At 36.7% G+C, this 19,837-nt stretch overlaps 1 protein-coding gene and 1 long non-coding RNA gene across 2 annotated transcripts in view; one reads left to right on the top strand and one right to left on the bottom strand.

Annotated features, from left to right (window-relative positions):
- gbe1a (glucan (1,4-alpha-), branching enzyme 1a) overlaps positions 1-19,837 on the top strand; it is a 265,946-nt gene that overhangs the window by 224,186 nt on the left and 21,923 nt on the right. The window contains exon 15 of the mRNA XM_087270612.2: positions 11,278-11,395. Within this exon, the coding sequence (XP_087126738.1) occupies positions 11,278-11,395 (118 nt within the window). The remainder of the gene's footprint in view (positions 1-11,277; positions 11,396-19,837) is intronic.
- LOC141376377 (uncharacterized) lies at positions 160-19,644 on the bottom strand. The gene is made up of 3 exons (XR_015501162.1): positions 19,503-19,644; positions 11,051-11,176; positions 160-1,630 (listed from the first exon to the last, which is right to left on the bottom strand). It is a non-coding gene; the product is annotated as an uncharacterized LOC141376377 (long non-coding RNA).

The raw sequence follows: 19,837 nt of genomic DNA on the forward strand, positions 1-19,837 counted from the left end.
GTTCTGTAGACTATTAAAAAAAAAACATATAACTTAAAGGGGCTAATAATTTTGACCTTAAAAAATGTTTGCTGTTTTATTCTAGCCAAAATAAAACAAAATAAAAGCAAAAAAAAAAATCAATGGGGACTAATAAATTTGACTTCAACTGTACAGTATGCATGTCAACATTTTGGAAATTAATTTTATTTTATTTTTTTTGTTCTTTGAGATTTAAAATGTTAATTTTCAAAGAGGGTGTGCTCATATGTAAATAGCTTTAGAGGATATACAATATTTCTTGATTTACAAGGAAACATATCTCTTACTAAGTAAAACTTCTAATAGGACAAAAATTTAAAGTAATTGTAGGTTCTTCTCTACTTGTGATCTCCACTGTATATATATTTTGCAGCACAAGCTTTGTCATCTTTACAAAATCATCCTTGCACTTGCCTTACAGACAGCTTCCATGCTCAATTATAAATGTCCCCACTGCCAAGTAATAAACACCTCTGCAAGGTGCAGAACTACACGGGCTGAATGGCTAGTTTGAACCGTGTTGCTAATGCACTCTCCAGCAGCTCCAGACCTGAGCGAGCAGCCCCTCATTATAGCAGACCCAGAGCAGAGGCCCTCGCCCATCCAACAGCTCCTGCTCGTACCCCCTGGCCTCCTCTTCAGAGAACAAGGACTGCGGGGAGCTGCCGGAGATGAGCTCCACAAACTGAAGGCCTCCCACCAGGGCCTCTATTTAATCACAGCCCAGGCAGCGAGCCCGCTTGGCGGGGAATAAAGACACCCTTCAGCCAGGGCCACTTAGGCTTCTTCCAGCCCCTGCCGCTGCCCTTTCTGTGTCTTGCGCAGGAGGGGGGAGCCCTCTATCCATGCCACCAGCCGTCGCGCTTTGAAGATGAGAGACGAGGGTGTTAGAAGTGTGGGACCAGCGGATGGAGCAGGTTAATACGGCCCTCGCATGCCTCCCCAAACACCTAATCGTTTTGTGTTTGCCCATGTATTTTTCTCATTAAAACATCGCCTTTAACCAGAGCCAGTGTGGGCTTTGTGAAAAACATTTCCAACCCTGAAGCCATGAACCTAAACGTGGAGTTTGAAATGACACTCATTGATATTCCAATGGCGTTTCGCTTTTTTTGACCTGCCAGTAGATTTGTACCATTCTCTTTCTCTTTCGGCAGCCTGCTCCATGTCTCTAGGCTGATATCGGAGATGTTGAAGTGTGAATCCCACCAGGACGTCAACCTGATCAGGCTTTGAAACTGTGAGTCATATTCTCATTATATCTGATGCGTAATACAGCAACACACACACATACCTGATTTAGAGGTCTAGTAGTGTTTCATATCTGCCGTCCCTCGTTGCTGTGCTGCTGACTGGCTGGAGCTGTTACTAATCACTTAAAGCTGATCATTATGGCAGGCTTCTCCACCGCTGGAGTGTTTTGTTTTGGGGGAGGCAGGAAAGGAGTCTTGGAAGACGATCAATCATTTCTCCTCGTGGGAGAATATCGATTCTTCCGATCTCCAGGGCCATGAAGTCCAGAGGGGCGGCTCAGCCAATCGGACCGGTCGATGAGAACGTGGCTGCCTCACGCCAGCTTCTGATAGGTGATCACAGCCATGCTTTCTAACTAGACAGACAGGGAGAACCACAAAACTGGAAGGTCATGTAGGGAATATGTTTTTGTAGGACAGCTTAAAATCACCAAAAATCAGAAAAGCGTCTGTAACTGCAAGGATTTGTTTTGTAAAAAATAAAAAATAAAAGAGAACACTTCACTCTTTGGCAAACAGGAAAGACCCCAAATCATTCCACTGGTTGGAGCCATGCCATACTCTTACTGGAGTTCTTATAATCCAATTGGCTTATAATTTGATTGATTGATTATTTGATTGAATATTTGATTGTTTGCCCTGTATTACTTTATTATACATTATTAATGTACTTTTTTTCTAATGTATAGTTGTTGGTTTTTTACTTTGAATTATAGATTTAAATCAGGGGTCTCAAACTGGCAGTCCTTGGGCCATTTACGGCCCGCCCTCCTCCTCCCTCCGGCCTACAACTGATGTCAAGAATATAATGCAATTAGGCTGGCCAAAATATTTATTTTTTGAGCCTCTATCATTGTTGTGCAGTTGCATCTAGATACTTGTGGGTTTGACCCGCCACCTAGTCAACATTAGTTTTACTTTCATTTTCTCTCAGTGTACGGTCGAGAGTAACACACATGCATTTTATTTCTGTGTCTGATTTAATTGTAAAAATACATGTCCATAAGTGCTCTATTTTTACTAACCCTCTATTTTTGTAAATTTTAAATGGTTGGTTGATTAATATCAGTTTTATTCCACCTGTATTTTGTTGTATTAACACTTCTTCATGACTTACACGTTCTGCTGGTGGTGTAACAAATAGGATCATTTTGCTAATATTCGATTCAAATGGCCTTTTTAAAAATATTTTCCTCATTTTCATACACACAACAACCACAGATATATTTCAGCAGCTTATGCGTGACACGATAAACGTGCTGATTTGCATTATCACTAGTGACAGGTAATGCTTGAAATATAAACGTCATGTGTGGTATCCTAAGATGCATCTATTATGTCAGGTTTCCAATTTTTCCTTGTGCTTGAATAGTAAAACAGCCCTATTTTAAATATATATATATATATATATATATATATATATATATATATATATATATATATATATATATATATATATATTTTATTTATTTATTTATTTTTTTGTATTTCATATTGGACACCAACACAAAAATAATTGAACAAAATATTACATTTTAAAAGATGATAATTATTACAGAAAAAAGGGTATCTAATATTTATATATTATTAATTAATTCTATGTATTATTTGTAATTTTAATGTAAAATACATCTTTCACATACACACATACACATTTTGTTTCTGATTTCTCTGTAATCTTTGTTTTTTAAGCTGCATTTACCAAAGCGGAACCACACTCTCAGAAGCATAAAATGACAGAAGTCCTCCAGTCTTCCAGACTAGAAAGAATAGGTCCGTCCCTACAGAGCGAGTGCAGTCAGGTCTATAGCAGACTTAAGTGTTCCCCAGTTAAAACGTGTCCTGGGGGCAAGAATTCTACAGATCGATTGAGAGAAAGGACCATCTTCAGCTCACGTTCAGAGAGCTGTACATCAGGACTTAGTGCACACTTGGGAAACTTTTCTCTGCATTATTCATGCAGACTAATGCACCACATTGAGGTGAAAGGCTATATATTGTATAATGTTACATATTCGTAGGGCACGCATGAGGGACTTCAATAACTGACACTCACACTGGTTTACATGGAGACAGCTGAAATAATTACACTAATTACTTAGAAATACATGTGGTAATCTCTGCTTTTTAGTGCCTTGGGCTCAGTCTCATTCTCTGCATGTGTTTAAAATGACTTGCCAACATTTATATCTCATTTTTGATTTATAATAAGTCTTATGATATAATAATACACAAAATGACATTTCATTCAGACTCAAGCACTGATATTTTTAACAGGTGTGCGGCATTCAGACACACATACTGTATTTACACAGGCAGAGATGGAAATTAATTCAGCACATGCTGATTCAGTATAAATAACATTTCAATATTTTAGTGGAAGTGTATTCATTCTTTGGACTGTGGGGGAAACTGGAGCACCCGGAGGAAACCCACAAGAAGGCAGGGAGAACATGCAAACTCCACACAGAAACGCCAACTGAGCCGAGGTTCTAATTTCTGGGTAATGATCTCAGAATTTATCAGTATTTTAGAATGGATGTGTGAATGGTCTTATCTGGAAAAATTCTTAAACGTCGCTTTTTTAATTTACCTGTAAAGTCGTTCTGGAAATTTTCCGGATATTTATTGTGAAAGGGGCTAGTGCCTAGGGAGCCTTTAATTTAGAATGAAATAACATATGTTGTTTTTCACCAAGGCAACCCGGGGGTGCTGAAATATAATTGGGCAGTGGGTGGAGCTAAACAGTGTAAAACAAAGACACACATACCTTACAAAAAACTGCAATACAACAGTTGCATTCTTTCTGGAACTTTAGCCTTATCATGCGTTCTGTCAATCAAAACTGTTGCATTCTACCAAGATACTTTGCAGTCCCTTGGAAAACTGTTACATTCTTCCAAGAATATTTGCATTCTCTCACAAAAAAAACAAAAACTAAGAACTAACTAAAAACTCTAGTTTCTTAATGTTTCTTGGGAAAATGTAATACTTCAATAAGTGAATGCCATTGTTTCGCAGCATAACACAATGTTTCTTGTGGTGACACAACACAACGCATTTTTTTACAGTACTGTACATGTCTCATTTTATTTTTTCACCACTGTGCCTGTGTTGCCTTTAGGGCCTCAATAATGTACAGCAGTTTGATCATTCACATACCATTACAACAAACAGTAATCAGTACACAGTGTGTAGCAGCGTACTTGTATTCTGTAGTTGGATTCAAAACAAATGGGAGAGATTTATTAGAGTGTCTAATGTCAATTTAATGGTGATTGATTAAAGTTGTAGACACTATCATAGGATTCAAACATTAATCTCATTCACACAGCGAACACGGGGTGGGCAGGCAGCCGCAATTTGCGTGGCCACAGAATGAAAGAAACCAAATTGTTTATCTACGCTGAGATGAAAGCAGACATGAATCTTACGAAACGAGAGCTTCTAGGGCTGTTACTGCTGCGCGTATAGTCTGGACATTTTCCAGCTTTTCAACAGAGGCGATTTAAGGGCAGAATTAAAGTAGCGAGAAAGCTTTTAGAAGCTAAATAAAAAAGGGCCAGAATTGGCTGGAGAGAGAAACGATAAGGTGTGGTTGAAATGAGAGAGTCGGGCGTGGTGGAGGAAACTTTCAAAGCAGATAAAGAGGCAGATTGAGAGAAGGTCATGCGGGTATAGATTTTTAGATTTAGGATATTAGATTTTCGACAGTTTAAGGAGTTTGGGTGAATGGCCCACGGCTGTGTTGATTCCCAGAGAGCCTCCTGTAGCGCAGAGACTCGATTTCAACCCCCCCAAGAGTCGTAGCTCAATCGTTCTGGAGGCCCGTGGAACCTTTCGTCCTTCATTTAGAGCTACTGGGGTGTAGCTTTAAAAGAAATCAGCCCCCTTCTGAACAAACAAGGGGAAAGACGGAAAGAGCAAAAACGTATCGAGCCGGAGAGGATTTGAAAATGCAAGGCAGCATGTAGGAAAAAGAGCGAAATCAAAACAGCAGAGATTGCTTTCCTACCAGCCTCCCCTAAGATGCAGAAATGCTCTGAAAATCAAGCAGCGGGTGTTTCTTGGGAGGGTGCAGTTCTCCTCGCAAACACGCCATTGTTGTCTGTTTACTAGATTCACCCAGAATCCCTCTCAAATCCCCAATTTTACACCGAGCCGTGGCGCTTTTATTGCCGATTTTTAAACTATCATGGCAAGTCGGCGGATATAATCTCTTTCTAAAATGATGTGCTTGGCAATTCCTGAACCTGATGTTTTTTCCCCCTCCTCTGTGAGCCGTTTTGTTTGTGTGTTTGTTGAAGGAGGACTGGAAAACTCCTCTTGGGGAGTGAGGAAGGCAGGTTTGGATTTGTGCCATAATTTTTGGATGTAGAGATTTCCTGGTTTAATGAGAATAAGTTTGCCACCTGCCCTTCTTATCCAGCTCACAATTAAAAATAAATGTGTTTGACTTTCTATAATCTCTACAGCAGCTGGCAGCTTTTACAAGCATTGACATATAAAAGTCACCAGTCTAGAACAAGCTAATTTGAAGCTGGGAAATGTATTGCAGTGACCATGTAAAATAATTTTTATTACTTAAAAGGATCAATCAATCAATCAATCAGCCAGTTCCAAAAATAGATTTTATAGTTTTCACTTAAGCTAAGAATAAATGAACTAAACCCAAAGTTAAAATGGATTAAATTATATCTAGATCAAAGACATCATATTTTGAAGTTCACATCAAAACATGTACATTTGTAAAAGTGAGCATATGAAATGTAAAAGAAGTGTCTGTTTAACGTTTTAAATAGCATTTTTAAAAATCAAATGAGACAACATCGATAAAACAAACAATAACTATATCAAATGATGAGATCTGATTATGTAAAAAAAAAAAAGATTTTTTTGTGAATAAATAATTTTTCGCCTTTGATCTATAGATAAAGAATAATAAAAAAATAAATAAAAATGGCAAAAACACATGTATATACACTCACCAGCTCACTTAATTAGGTGCACCTGTCCAACTGCTCGTGAACGCAAATTTGAACGCAGCAACTCAATGCATTTAGGCATGTAGACATGGTCAAGACGATCTGCTGCAGTTCAAACCGAGCCTCACAATGGGAAAGAAAGGTGATTTAAGTGACTTTGGAAGTGGCAAGGTCAGACTGGCTTGTCTGAGTATTTCAGAAACTGCTGAGCTACTGGGATTTTCACACACAACCATCTCAAGGGTTTATAGAGAATGGTCCAAAAAAGAGAAAATAATCAGTGAGTGGCAGTTCTGTGCAATTGTATTGTTGATGCCAGAGGTTAGAGGAGAATGGCCAGACTGGTTTAAGATGATAGAAAGGCAACAGTTACTTAAATAACCACTAGTTACAACCAAGATAGGCAGAAGAGCATCTCTGAAAGCACAACACTACCAACCTTGAGACAGATGGGCTACAGCAGCAGAAGACCACACCAGGTGTCTCTCCTGTCAGCTAAGAAAGGGAAACAGAGGCTGCAATTGCCACAGGCTCACCAAAATTAGACAATAGAAGATTGGTAAAACCTGGTCTGATGAGTCTCGATTTCTGCTGCAACATTTGAATTTGGCCTCAACAACATGAAAGCATGAATCCATTCTCCCTTGTATTAATGGCACTTTGGGCCCATTAATGCCAATTTAGCATCTCCACAGCCTATCTGAGTATTGTTGCTGACCATGTCCATCCCTTTATGAATACAGTGTACTCATCTTTTAACTTTACTGTACTCAAATGACCTCCAGAGTCACCAGCTCTATCCAATAGAGCACCTTTGGAATGTGGTGGAACGGGAATCATTGTTGTGCTGCTGATAAATCTGTAGCAACCGCATGATGCTATTATGTCAATATGGACCAAAATCTCTAAGGAATATTTCCAGTACCTTGTTGATTCTATGCCACGAAGGATTAAGACAGATCTGAAGGCAAAAGAGGGTCCAACCTGGTACTAGTAAGGTGTACCTAATAAAGTGTCCGGTGAGTGAATGTATATATCTATGCATGTATGTATGTATATATATATATATATGTGTGTGTGTGTGTGTGTGTGTGTGTGTGTGTGTGTGTGTGTGTGTGTGTGTGTGTATCAATAATACAAAAACAAAACTGACTGTAAAATATGTGAGAGCACATAATATATTCATCCTCTCACTGTTAAAACCTGTGTTACATAACAGGCGATATTTGGTTGCAGTCAAATGTCAGAATTAATGTTTTAGTTGTAGCATTTCACAGGGTAACTCCACAAAATACATTTACTATTAACATTATCGATTCTGATTCAATTATTCATGCTAATTTTTAACCACTGACATATTTTTCTTTGACCTTGACCTTCAGGGCTTCTTATGACTAGAAGAAACAAAGTTGACACCGTATGCTAACAGTGAGCCTAACAGATTCAAATGTATATTTTTGAATGTGTTGCCCTTGCAGACGATAAAAATATATAAAGAAACATTTCTAAGCTATGCAGGAAATATATATATATATTTTATACTTTTCCATGATGTTCGACACAGCATAAAATACAGAATATTAACAAAAGAAAAAGCACTTAGCTTTTTTCCCCCGCTTTGCCCTTCAGGACTTTTCTGTTCAGTTTCATGCATTAATTTTCACCACACATGTTTAGTTCAAATTTGTTCGCACCAAACAAGTTCACAGTTCGCACTTAACCAAGCTGAAGTCTGGCCTTATTTGCATAATGCCATATTTTAACAGCACTTTGTGTTTCTGTTACATTTGAGACATTTAATAATAAGAATCCACTAAGTTCAAGTATTTTAATTAGAATATCTCTTCTCTTAACGTCACAACTGAGGTCTATTCTCATCTCCTCTCACCATTAAGAGCCTGTTTTCTAGTCTATATGTGAACACACACACACACACACGCACATAAATACACAAACATCAGTCATATAGGAGCTGAATTATAGCTAATGACTACTTTAGCAAGCAGGGGGGCATAAAGCTTGCCCAAGGGTCTCAAAAGAAATGGTGAGATATATTCCTTTGATGCAAACTCTTGACTAAAGACTCCAATAGATTAGCTGTTCTAATTTTAAATGTCCTTGTGACACATAACATGTATTTACTGACAATTATCGCCTCAGCTCTGCTTGAGTCAGTATGTGGCGAACGTGAATTCAGGCACTGCAAGAGGTCTTGATCCACTAAACATCGGGACAGTGATGATTCAATTACGTATAACATGATTACGAGGTCACGATCTAAAACGTAGCTGGTATTTATCATCGGAATTGCTGCATCGCACACCATGACTAATCTGCTGCTGTTATAATGTTTAGCATTCATGTGAATCTTCATAAATCGAAGTTAAATCAACTATGTGGTTTATGAAATATAATATATATAGTTTTTCTATTCGTGATAAAAAAAAACTATAAATATGATAATAATAATATTATTAATATATATATATATATATATATATATATATATATATATATATATATATATATATATATATATATATATATATATATATATTTTTTTTTTTTTTTTATATATATATATATAATATCATGCATGGAAAATAAGTATTGAACACATCAAGTTCATAAAGGAGCTGTTGACATGGAATTGAACCAGATTTTGTCACCAGATTAAATACTGAAATGTATTTAATACTTAATATGAAAGGCTTTTTTGGTGATAACTGTTTTTCATAGACTACAACAGAGTGTAAAAATCTTGATGGGTCTGTGGGTCTTGCCTATCAAATCTGATCTTTAATTTGTATCCTCTATTTAAATCCAATTGCCTCAAGGCAGGCGGTTGGCTGGGTCATTCTACAGCTTGATTTTCTTTCTCTGAAAGAATTTGGAAGTTTCTCCTTGGCTGGGTTTTAAATCATTGTCTTGCTGAGATCTCCACCCTGGTTTCATCTTCATCGCCTGATAATGAAGATGTTGGACTGAAGCAGCTAATATTCATTTACACTGCCTTTCTACACCTCCCTTTCCTCATGTGTTCAATACTTTTTCCCTGCATCATTTCATTTCATTACACATAACTTAATCTGTAAACTAATTAGATTTGTTTTCTTTGGATATATGGATTTATTTGGTTGTTACAAAATCCGGGGAACAGTTAACAGCACTTTTATAATAAAATAAATGAAATAAAATAAATTATAATATATAATATAAAATGAAATATATAAATATTAATGTATGAAATATGTTTTCTGAGAAAAATGGCGGCGTGTTCAATACTTGTTTATATATATACACACACACACACACACACACACACACACACAGAATCATACTATATTGCTTTTATAAAATGGTAATTGCACATTATAAATATTAAAGTAAAAAGGTATGTATTCATTGAATTTTTTAAAGTGAAATCATAATATTGTAATTAAATTTAATAAAAGAAAAAAAATTAATTAAACACTTGCCTAAAGTGACGTTTTAGTAGTTTGAGACAATACATTCATTCATTCATTCCTTCATTTATTCATTTTTTTTTTTGGCTTAGTCCCTTTATAAGAGCGTACTCGCACTATGTACTGTTGCGTTTAAAATCAGGCCAAAGCACGCTAGTCCCCCTCCCGACACCCCCGACGGCCCGTAATTACATTACATTCGGGCCTGGCCACGCTTACGTCATCGATGATGCGCTGTTCAGTAAGCGCTTTCGCTCAGCACCTTGGAGATTTCTTTAGTTAAATCGTTTTAGACGTTTCATACGCAGTGACACCCAATCAAATATTTTGCGAACAGATCAGATACTTTTGACACTCATAAGCAATCATAAAGTCCTCGTGCTGCAGGAATTAGGGTGTTTGCTAAAGGTGCAGCTTTTGTGCAGTGAGTAGTTTTCGTCTTTAATAATGTATGACAGTTTGCGTTCATTGAACAGTAATAATAATTAATAAATACATGTGAAACAGTCCCTTAAAAGTCACGTCTCATCGGGCCTGGGCATGGTTTGGATAGCATAGTGTGAGTACGCACTTAATCTGGGGTCGCCACAGCGGAATGAACCGCCAACTTATCCAGCACATGTTTTACGCAGGGAATACCCTTCCAGCTACAACCAATCACTGGGAAACACTCATACACTCTCATTCACACACATACACTACAGACAATTTTAGCTTATCCAATTCACCTGTACCGAATGTCTTTGGACTTGTGGGGGAGCACCCAGAGGAAACACACCAACGTGGGGAGAACATGCAAACTCCACACAGAGACCTTCTTGCTGTGAGGTGACAGCACTACCTACTGCACCACTGTGTTGCAGAGACAAAACATTGTACAGGACATTCTATATATTGAAATAAATTCCTACAATCACAGAAAAAAGTACTCTTTTTCAAACAGTACAAACTACTTTACAGTGTGTCAAAACTTCAACATTTAAAGTTGTCAGTGTAGTTATGTCATTGCAATAAAAACAACTCACTTCTCACTTTTACTTACTAAAATCTTCTTCACCAATGGGTAAAATCTTTTAGTTTGGAGTATTATGAAAATAAATAGTTTGAAAAAGTTTTAGGGCGGCACCGTGACCCCTAAATGTATCCTTAATATGTCATTAAATGTTTCTCATTTTAAATATGCCTGCTTGGATTTTGTTATATAAGCTATCATTACACTGAATGACATTTTAGTGCTTGTTATTTGTATGGCAAAAAAAAGTCTGAAAGTCATTATTTGTTTGCTCAGAGCTCACTTGTGATGGCAAATGTCCCTGTGTTTCACCTGGAGATGTAGATAGAGATCCATGTCTTGCGTGTCATTTGTCTGGTGGCTTCTCTCTCGCTTAGCCATCCATCACATCTCATGCGTTTATCATTATCCGGCCAACCATCTGTCCCTGAGCTACTCCTGATGAGAAAAAAAAGAATAAGAGAGAGATAAATGTCACAAGACCAAAGAGCGTTTCACTGAAGTCTTCTTACAGTTCCTTAATCATGGCTTCGTATCAGATATAAGATCAAATTGAACTCGGACGAGGTGCAGTACGGGGGTCACGGGAGGCTTCTGCAGGACACGGAGTTCTTCACAGAGCCAATGACTTTCAATGGACGAGACCAGTCGTTTCAGGTGAGTTTCGTCTCAACTACAGCTTTGTAATCTTAAAGCTATGACAAAAGCTTGATCTGTACTCAGGTTTGACCTTTGAATTCTGCGTGAACCTGATTTTTATTTAAGTATGTTGATGTAGCCTACTTCCAACTGAAACTGAATATTGAGAAGTATAACACATATGAACATTTTGCTATTTTCATTTAAAGTTTAACTCTGAATATAAAATATTAAAGTGGATCTACGGACAATATGGTGCATTTATGAACATTCATGCCCTTTTTGCACACTCCCTGGACATTTCTATTTCAATTCCATTTCAGTTCTTTTCATTGTACATAGTGTTTTTAACTTTTCTACATTGTATAGCTATTTTTTATTCATTCATTTTTATTCAGCTTAGTCCTTGATTTGTCAGGAACAGCCACCCTTTTCAGCATAACCCTTTTCAGCTGCAACCCAGTACTGGGAAACACCCATACACTCTCGCGTTCACACACACTCATACACTACAGCCAAATGAGTTCATCCAATTCACTTACAGTGCATGTTTTTGGACTGTGTGGAAAACCAGAGCACCTGGAGGAAACCCACACAAACACGGGGAGAACATGCCGGGACTCGAACCAGCAACCTTCTTGCTGCGAAATGACAGTGCTAACCACTGAGCCACCGTGACACCTTTATATTTTTATATTTGTTCTTATTTTCTATATCTATATTTTATATATCTTAGTTATTTTATTTCATAATTTGTTTCATATAGATATTTTTAAGGTTGTCGTATAAGCATCTCACTGCATATCGTACACATACCTGTAGGTAGGTCGGAGTTTGTGTACTAATAAAATTTGCACAGAAGTAAATGAGTGACAGCTCTCTTAATGGACCGTGAAACCCCCAACTTTCAGTTTAAGTCTACCTCTATTTTTTCTTTTTAAAATGCTTCACGATGGGTGTGGAGTGCTGCGAGCGGAGGGAGGAGGGGGCGTGGCTGGCAGAGCAGGAAAAAAAGAGAGGAGTAAACAACTGTTGTCAGTTGGCTAACAAAATGAGACACAAGCCGTGAGGAGACGCATTATTTTATAGTTTACAAAGTGCAAAGAAAAAAACTAAGTAATTTAAATCCCTGCTACATATGTTATTCGTAATTTCATATACATATAACCACAATTTGTTATATCATTATAAAGATAATCATGTTTATATAAACATTATACACAAGGAGGGGAGCAGTGCAGCAGGTCTCTTGTCCTATCTATTTCAACCATTAGCCCTGTCGGTAATTTGGATGATTTTAAACATGTACGAACACAGCAGCACGGATAGGCGATTTGTCTGAATGGTAACAAATTCAACTGATAAAAGACAAAGTCTGCCATTCTCCAATTCTCATACAGCTCTCCCGACAAAAATGTTTGCTGCAAACCAGCAGCTTTGCTGAATCAGTCCTAGCAGCATTGTGGGGAAAAATATGCAACAAACCCCGTGGATCATGGAAACAAATGCATGAATAGCTAAAAAGCGTAGGGGAGGTCTCACAGCTTGGCAGGTCTGCCATGCCTTTGAAAAGCACGAGCAGACATAAATAATTAAGAAGATGGGTCTTCTCATAGGATAGGAAAACTCCGCTATAATAAAATAGAGAAACTGACATGTCATAACTGGACAGGCAGATCGACACTACATCATTGGTTTCGATCCTGCCCCAAAATGTAGAAATGCAAACAGTACAATTCTGTCCTTGTACAGTAAACAGTAAAAATGTGCTAAATCAGAAAGATTATACGTTTATTTTGTTCATTTAGTACTCAGATATACCTGTTGATGGAATATCTGCTTTAGCATCATATCTAATAATGGAGGATACATTTTTAAACATTTCCAAGTACACTCACCCCAAATGTCATTTATAATTTTTTTCATCACCAAAGTGCTTCATGGATGATTTTATCCTCACCGCTTTCAGTGTGAATGCACAATTAAGTAAAAATCTTAAAATTGCTCATGATTTTAACTCAATTGAAATACTATACTGGAACTCATGTTTGGTGCCTGTGATTTTAATGGCTGTTTCAGTTATTTTGACATTGATGAGTGCTGTTAGAACTCTGAGATAGACATGCCTAAACATTAAACAATAAAAACTTTTGATTATCCAAACCACAAACTGCTTTAGCATCATATCTAATAATGGAGGAGACATTTTTAAACATTTCGAAGTACACTCACCCCAAATGTCATTTACCATTTTTTTCATCACCAAAGTGTTTCATGGATGATTTTATCCCCTCCTCTTTATGGAATTGCTTGCAGGAGGGATATCTATATATAATACAAATGAAGGATCTCCGCTGGTTGAGGAAGAGTCTTCTTTTTGTTTGTGCTTTAATGAGTGGCCATCTGACACTGGAATTTGTTATTTCAGATCTGCATGCAATCAGTCTATCCAGTCTAGCAAAACCACCAAACAAAATGCATACAAATGTGTCCGTGCTTCTGATCTCACAACTCAAAGCAAAAAAAAAATTCCTAGCAAAAAACGAGACAAGCCGTTCAATGTGCAGTTGCAGATCAATGCATGTATCCTCAAAGGTTATCTCAAATCTCAAAGCCAACAGTGGAAAATGCAGCTTTCAAACATTTGACTGATTTAATTGGTCAGCAAGATGGATTGCTTTGGTGAATCACCATGTTGTGAAAACCTGTCAAATATGAATAGTCATCTGCCAGTTTGTAAAAGATTTGTACTTTTAACAGAATCCATTTAATCTCCTACATGTGAATGTAGGAGTGAAATGTGAATGTGCAGTGAAACTAAAGTCTTTCCGCATACTGTATGATCTTAAAAATAAGTTTTTGGAAGCTTCTTTTTGCCATTTTCACTTGAGATCATAAATGGCCTTGCTTTGAGGAGCATTTTAACAATCTTAAGAACTTGTTTTGCCACTTTAAAGAACTTTTTTTCATTGAACGGATGTTAAAGCTTCTTCATGGATTTACATGCTAATAAAGAACCTTTATTTTATAAATTATTAAAAAAAAATTTTTACTTTGCTTCTGTATTTTAGTACATATTTTAGGTATCTGTATGTTTTTTTTTTTTTTTTGGAAACTTTTGCTTTACTATATTCCAAAACAAAATATTGTACTTTTTACTTCACTACCTTTCTTACATTTAGCTGATATTTATTTTGAAACTGAGAAATTGGAGTGAAGAGACAAGATCAGAGCGTTAAATTCTTAAACAAGCTGTTTTTATTTTCAGCTAACCTGTTAAATTGGTTCATAAATTGCACTAAGCTATTGATTGGTGCATTATACTTATATCTGTTAACAAGTCAACAACTCACTGATTCAAATGATCTGTTCAGAGTGAGTCTCCAGTAAACAACTCAATGGTTCAAATTATTTATTCAGAGTGAATCTCTGGTAAACAACTCTCTGGCTGTTTCTCAATTCCAAGAATGCAGAGAACAGACTTGCGTTCTTGTGGAGACCGGTCTTGCCAGGTGTCCTCGGAAGAACAAACTCAGGAGACCGCGGGGGCAGAGAACGCTTCCTTTGAGAAATGAGATGCTGCGTTCTTTCTGATGGTCACATGACCTTCAAGTGTTTTAAATGGTAAATTATTTAAACATTACACCATTCATACAACGATTTATTGTTTTTCCCCTTTTCAAAATATAGACTCTGCATAAAAACATTATAAATATACTCTGCACAATATAAATAAAACAGATTTTACTACGAATTTCAGCAAAGAAACACCCTTAATGTGTTTTTTCCTTTATTAAGATGTTCATGGTAATGTTTACTTTCACCGTTTCATTTAGGAAAACTCCTGAGGCAAATCACTAATTCAGATTGTTTGTTCACTGTGACTCACTGATTTAAATGATTTGTTTATAGTGAGTCTCTAAACAAATCATAGATTCAAATGATTTAATCAGAGTGAGTCTCCAGTAAACAAATCACTGATTTAATTATTTATTCAGAGTGAGTCTCCAGTAAACAAATCACTGATTCAGATTGTTTGTTCAGAGTGAGTCCTCAGTAGATAAGTCATTGATTCAAATAATTAATTCAAACAGAGTCTCTGGTAAACAAATCACTGGTTTTAAATGATTCATTTACAGTGAGTCGCTGGTAAAAAAATAAAATAAAATAATAAATTCACTGATTCAAATAAATATTTCAGTCTCCAGTAAAACATGCTGATTTAATTATCCATTCAGAGTGAGTCTCCAGTAAAAAACTCACTGATTCAAATTATTCATTTTTAGTGTCTCTGGTAAACAAATTACTGATTCAAATAATTAATTCAGAGTCTCCAATAAATAAATCACTGATTTAATGATTCATTCAGAGTGAGCATCTAGTAAGCAACTCACTCATTCAAATGCTCCATTCAGAGTGAGTCTGCAGTAAACAAGTCACTGATTCAAACGATCTGTTCAGAGTGAGTCTCCGATAAACAAATCACTAATTTAATTATTAATTCAGAGTGAGTCTCCAGTAAACAAATCACTGATTCAATGATTATTTCAGAGTGAGTCTCCAGTAAACAACTCACTAAATAAAATGATCTGTTTAGAGAGAATCTCTGGTAAACAAATATCTGATTCAAATGATCCATTCACAACGAGCCTCTGGTATACAAATCACTGATTCAAATGATTTATTCAGAGTGAGTCTCTAGGAAACAAATCACTGATTCACTGATTCTTTCAGAGTGCGTGTCTAGTTAACAAATAACTGATTATATTATTATTTTAGAGTGAGTCCCCAGTAAACAACTAACTGATTCAAATGATTCATTCAGAATGAGTTTCTGTTAAATGAATCATTGAATCCATTCAGATTGAGTCTACTGTAAACAAATCACAGATTTAACGATTAAATCAGAGTTAGTCTCCAATTAATAACTCACTGATTCAAATGATTCATTCAGAGTGGGTCTCCAGGAATCAACTCACTGATTAAAGTGTTCTGTTCAGAATCAGTCTTCATTAGAAGATTCACTCTTTTTGCAAACTGATCGAGTGTGATTGATGTGATTTTACATTTTCACTTGAATTATCATAATATAGTATATGATATAGTGAGTTTATTAGAGCATGACAAGTTTTTGGTAATTCAGCTAACTTGAAAAAAAATCAACGGAAAAAAAAACTTTATACTTCTACTGAGTAATATTTTATTAAAGTATCTGTGGCTATAATTAAATGCCTGGTTTGTTTAATTCATCCACCACTGTTTAAGAGTATAGTTAGATTATTGTCTGTGTAACACATCAAACTTGTAAAATTGTGTGTTTACTGTATATTTACAATAAGCGGATACTTTTTAGTGAAATTTACACATATAAAACCTGAACTAGCACAAAACAGCAGTCATTTTAAAGGGGTTATCGCACTAGTAGTACTTCATTATGCAGAAGTAAGCTTCAGAGAGCATGGCATTTATTGAAAAATACAGCTTTAAGGTAGAGCAAGAGATTGAATAAATCATGATCTCATTTCGGCCTCATTACAGCTCGTTGAATTTTATGACAATCCACTTTATATAGTCTATGAAGTCTGAACTCTGAAGGTGAGCACTACTGCCCTTCCCATAAATCACCTGGAGACTTTTAAATAATCTTTGGCAGAGAGGAGCCCAAACTAATGCTATACTGAGGCTCTATATGCAGTGTGAGGGTTCTTCGTGTTATGCAAATGTCATCCTTGCTGGGTTGAGTTTGGTTTGGAGATTTTTGAGTTCTCTGTGAAGTGTAAATGTTTCTTTGCAGTGTAAATATGTAACACTGTGTATGTCTTCATATCACGTGCAAGTTCCTCAATCTGTGTAATGTTCCTTGCAGAGTTCTGCCTTTAGTATTCCACATGCAGTTAGACATGGTTGACTTTTGTTGGCTCTGTGTGTCAAGTTTTTTGATTCTCTTTGTATAAACACTCTTAGTTCCCATTATTATACATTTACATTGTACACCTATTATTAGGATGCATTTTCTTTTTCAATCCTATAATTAGTTAATGTCATAAACAGGGAGTCATTTTTAAAAATGATTTTTACTTTTCCACTTCCAAATAGATTAGATCTGCTGGCTTTTCTTTTCTAATTACAATAGTCACAAAAAAGCAGCTGCTTTAGATGTTGTGAGAAAAAAGCAATGTCTTACCAAAACACATTTTAATCATAGGGGCCATGCAAATTCTTTTTACTTGCTTTTACACTCATAGGTTACACACAACAGATGCTTGCTCATTCATTAGTACTTTTTCACTGCTGCACACTCCTGTAAAAGTGATGTTAGTTATATGAAATACGAGTGAGGGGTGTCAATCAAATATTAATACAAGTAGTCACAAAAGATACAGTACATTTGAACGCATGTTAATATGGGGTACTGCATCTTAGCTGACCACTTGCATTTAGATCATTGAAAATGTTAATACCAGGTGGAAACAGCACCTTAGTGCAGATTCTGAAGGTTCTTTGTGGAATCAAGTGGATTAAATAAATCATCTAAGCAAAGTGCGAGGATACAGTAACTGCTGATTACTAAAATTGCATCACAAGGACATTGAACAAACAATATAGCAAATATTTTAAGCATTCACACTTAGCTGATGGTTGGTAGTAAAACTTGTTTGGCATGCTGTCTTGAGAGAGCCCTGAGCTTATAAGATCCTCAAGGCTGGGGCTTCCTCCTGTTTGCAGGGCGAGAGGGGAAGTTGAGCTGAGGTTGATCTTGAGAACCCCCCTGCTGCTTAGGATTGCTATGAGGGTATGTTCGTAGTGAATTCGTCTATAGTGCTGATTTGGTTTGTTCCATTTACTTATGTCTTGTGTTTTGGACTGTGGGAGGAAACCGGAGAACCCGGGGAAAAACCCACGCGAGCATGGGGAGAACAAGAACTAGGTGGAGACCCGAATCAGAGATGTTCTTGCTTTAAAGCAACAGTGCTAGCCACTGGGTTGCATTGCTGCCCTATAGAGGGACAAAAAGAAGGTAAGGTGGTGGAAGGGGGATTCTTCCAGATAAAGATGACTAAGGTAAGAAGCTTTGGATATTTATACTAAGTTAGGAATTGTCTGACTAGTGAATCATACGTTAGCTAATGCTCGGCCAGCCATGTCAATCATAAACATGTGATCCTCTTGAAATTAGTTTATAAATAAACTTTACAATGTGAGTGTAGTACTTCAGCTTACCAACAATGCTACTTTTCATAGTTTAAGGTAACATTTTGATGAAGGCAATTTTTTATACCAACCAGAAATGTCTTATTAATTGTTTAATTTTGAAGAAATTGACTGGCCCGCAAAGAGCCCTAACCTTAACTTTATTAAACGCATTTGGGATGATCTTTATAGAAATTGTGTTCAAGGCTTTCTCATCCAATTTGTCTGACTAAATCCCCACTGCAAATATTCAGCATAAAAAAGAAGCTGTTGCAGTTAGATAGTATTATTTATGTATTTAGAATGGAATGTTGTTAAAGTCAATGTTGGCGGCAGTTGTGGCCTTACAGTTAAAAATTCAGACTTGTAAAACAAAGGTTAAAGGTTTGATTCCCAGCACAGGAATTGAAGGTGGCAGAGTGAACAAACAGTGATTTCTTCTACCATCAGAACCCAAGGGGTTGGTGCCTTTAAGCAAGAACCTCACCCCTATTAGTCCCCAGGACAATGTCTAAGTATTCTGAATACCATACTTGGCCACCATGTCACTCACAATGAATAGTTGTGAATAGTTTATATATGCCCTTTTGTATAAAGGTTGTTTTTGTGTAGCTGTCCCAGATATACATTTAAGCACTAATATGTAAATTTTAGCTAATTATAAGATACCAGTATGGATCATTTGTAATATTTGAAAAAGTGCTATCTCACTGACAACACTATTTTTATTTCTGTAAGTGTATTGTAAAAATTCGACACTTGCAGTGTATTTCTATTCTCCAAACTGATTTAACGATGTGTTTGTTACTATAGAATCAGTCCTGTGAGTGTGCTACACTGGCCTGGATACAGTAGATGACTCCAAACACAACTCTGCAGATGGAGATGAACCCTGGGGGAGGTTTTAGACTGAACTTCAAAATGTGCCCCATACCTGATTTATTTTCCGCATTCTCAATCCATCTCTATATCTTTCCTTCTTTCTCTCCCTTTTCCCTGCTGCCGGTAACGGCCCATTCAGTCATTTCCCCAGGCTGTTTTCTGATGGAGCAGTGGGGCCAGGGAATAAGGTAGGCCTGTAACAAACAGTTGAAAGAGCCGTTTCCAATCAGTTAGCCTCTGAAAGCCTGGGTTACTTTCTGTTCACAGTATAAGCTTTCTGCTTAGCTCTCCCGCTCTCTCAGGGCAGGTCCATAAACACACCCCCTTGGTTTCATATTGCTATTGATCTCTGGCTGCCCCTTATTTATAGACTGATAAATGTATCAT

Source organism: Danio rerio, chromosome 10, assembly GCF_052040795.2.
Source record: "Danio rerio strain M-AB ecotype USA chromosome 10, GRCz13ab, whole genome shotgun sequence".
Taxonomy (NCBI): Eukaryota; Metazoa; Chordata; class Actinopteri; order Cypriniformes; family Danionidae; genus Danio; species Danio rerio.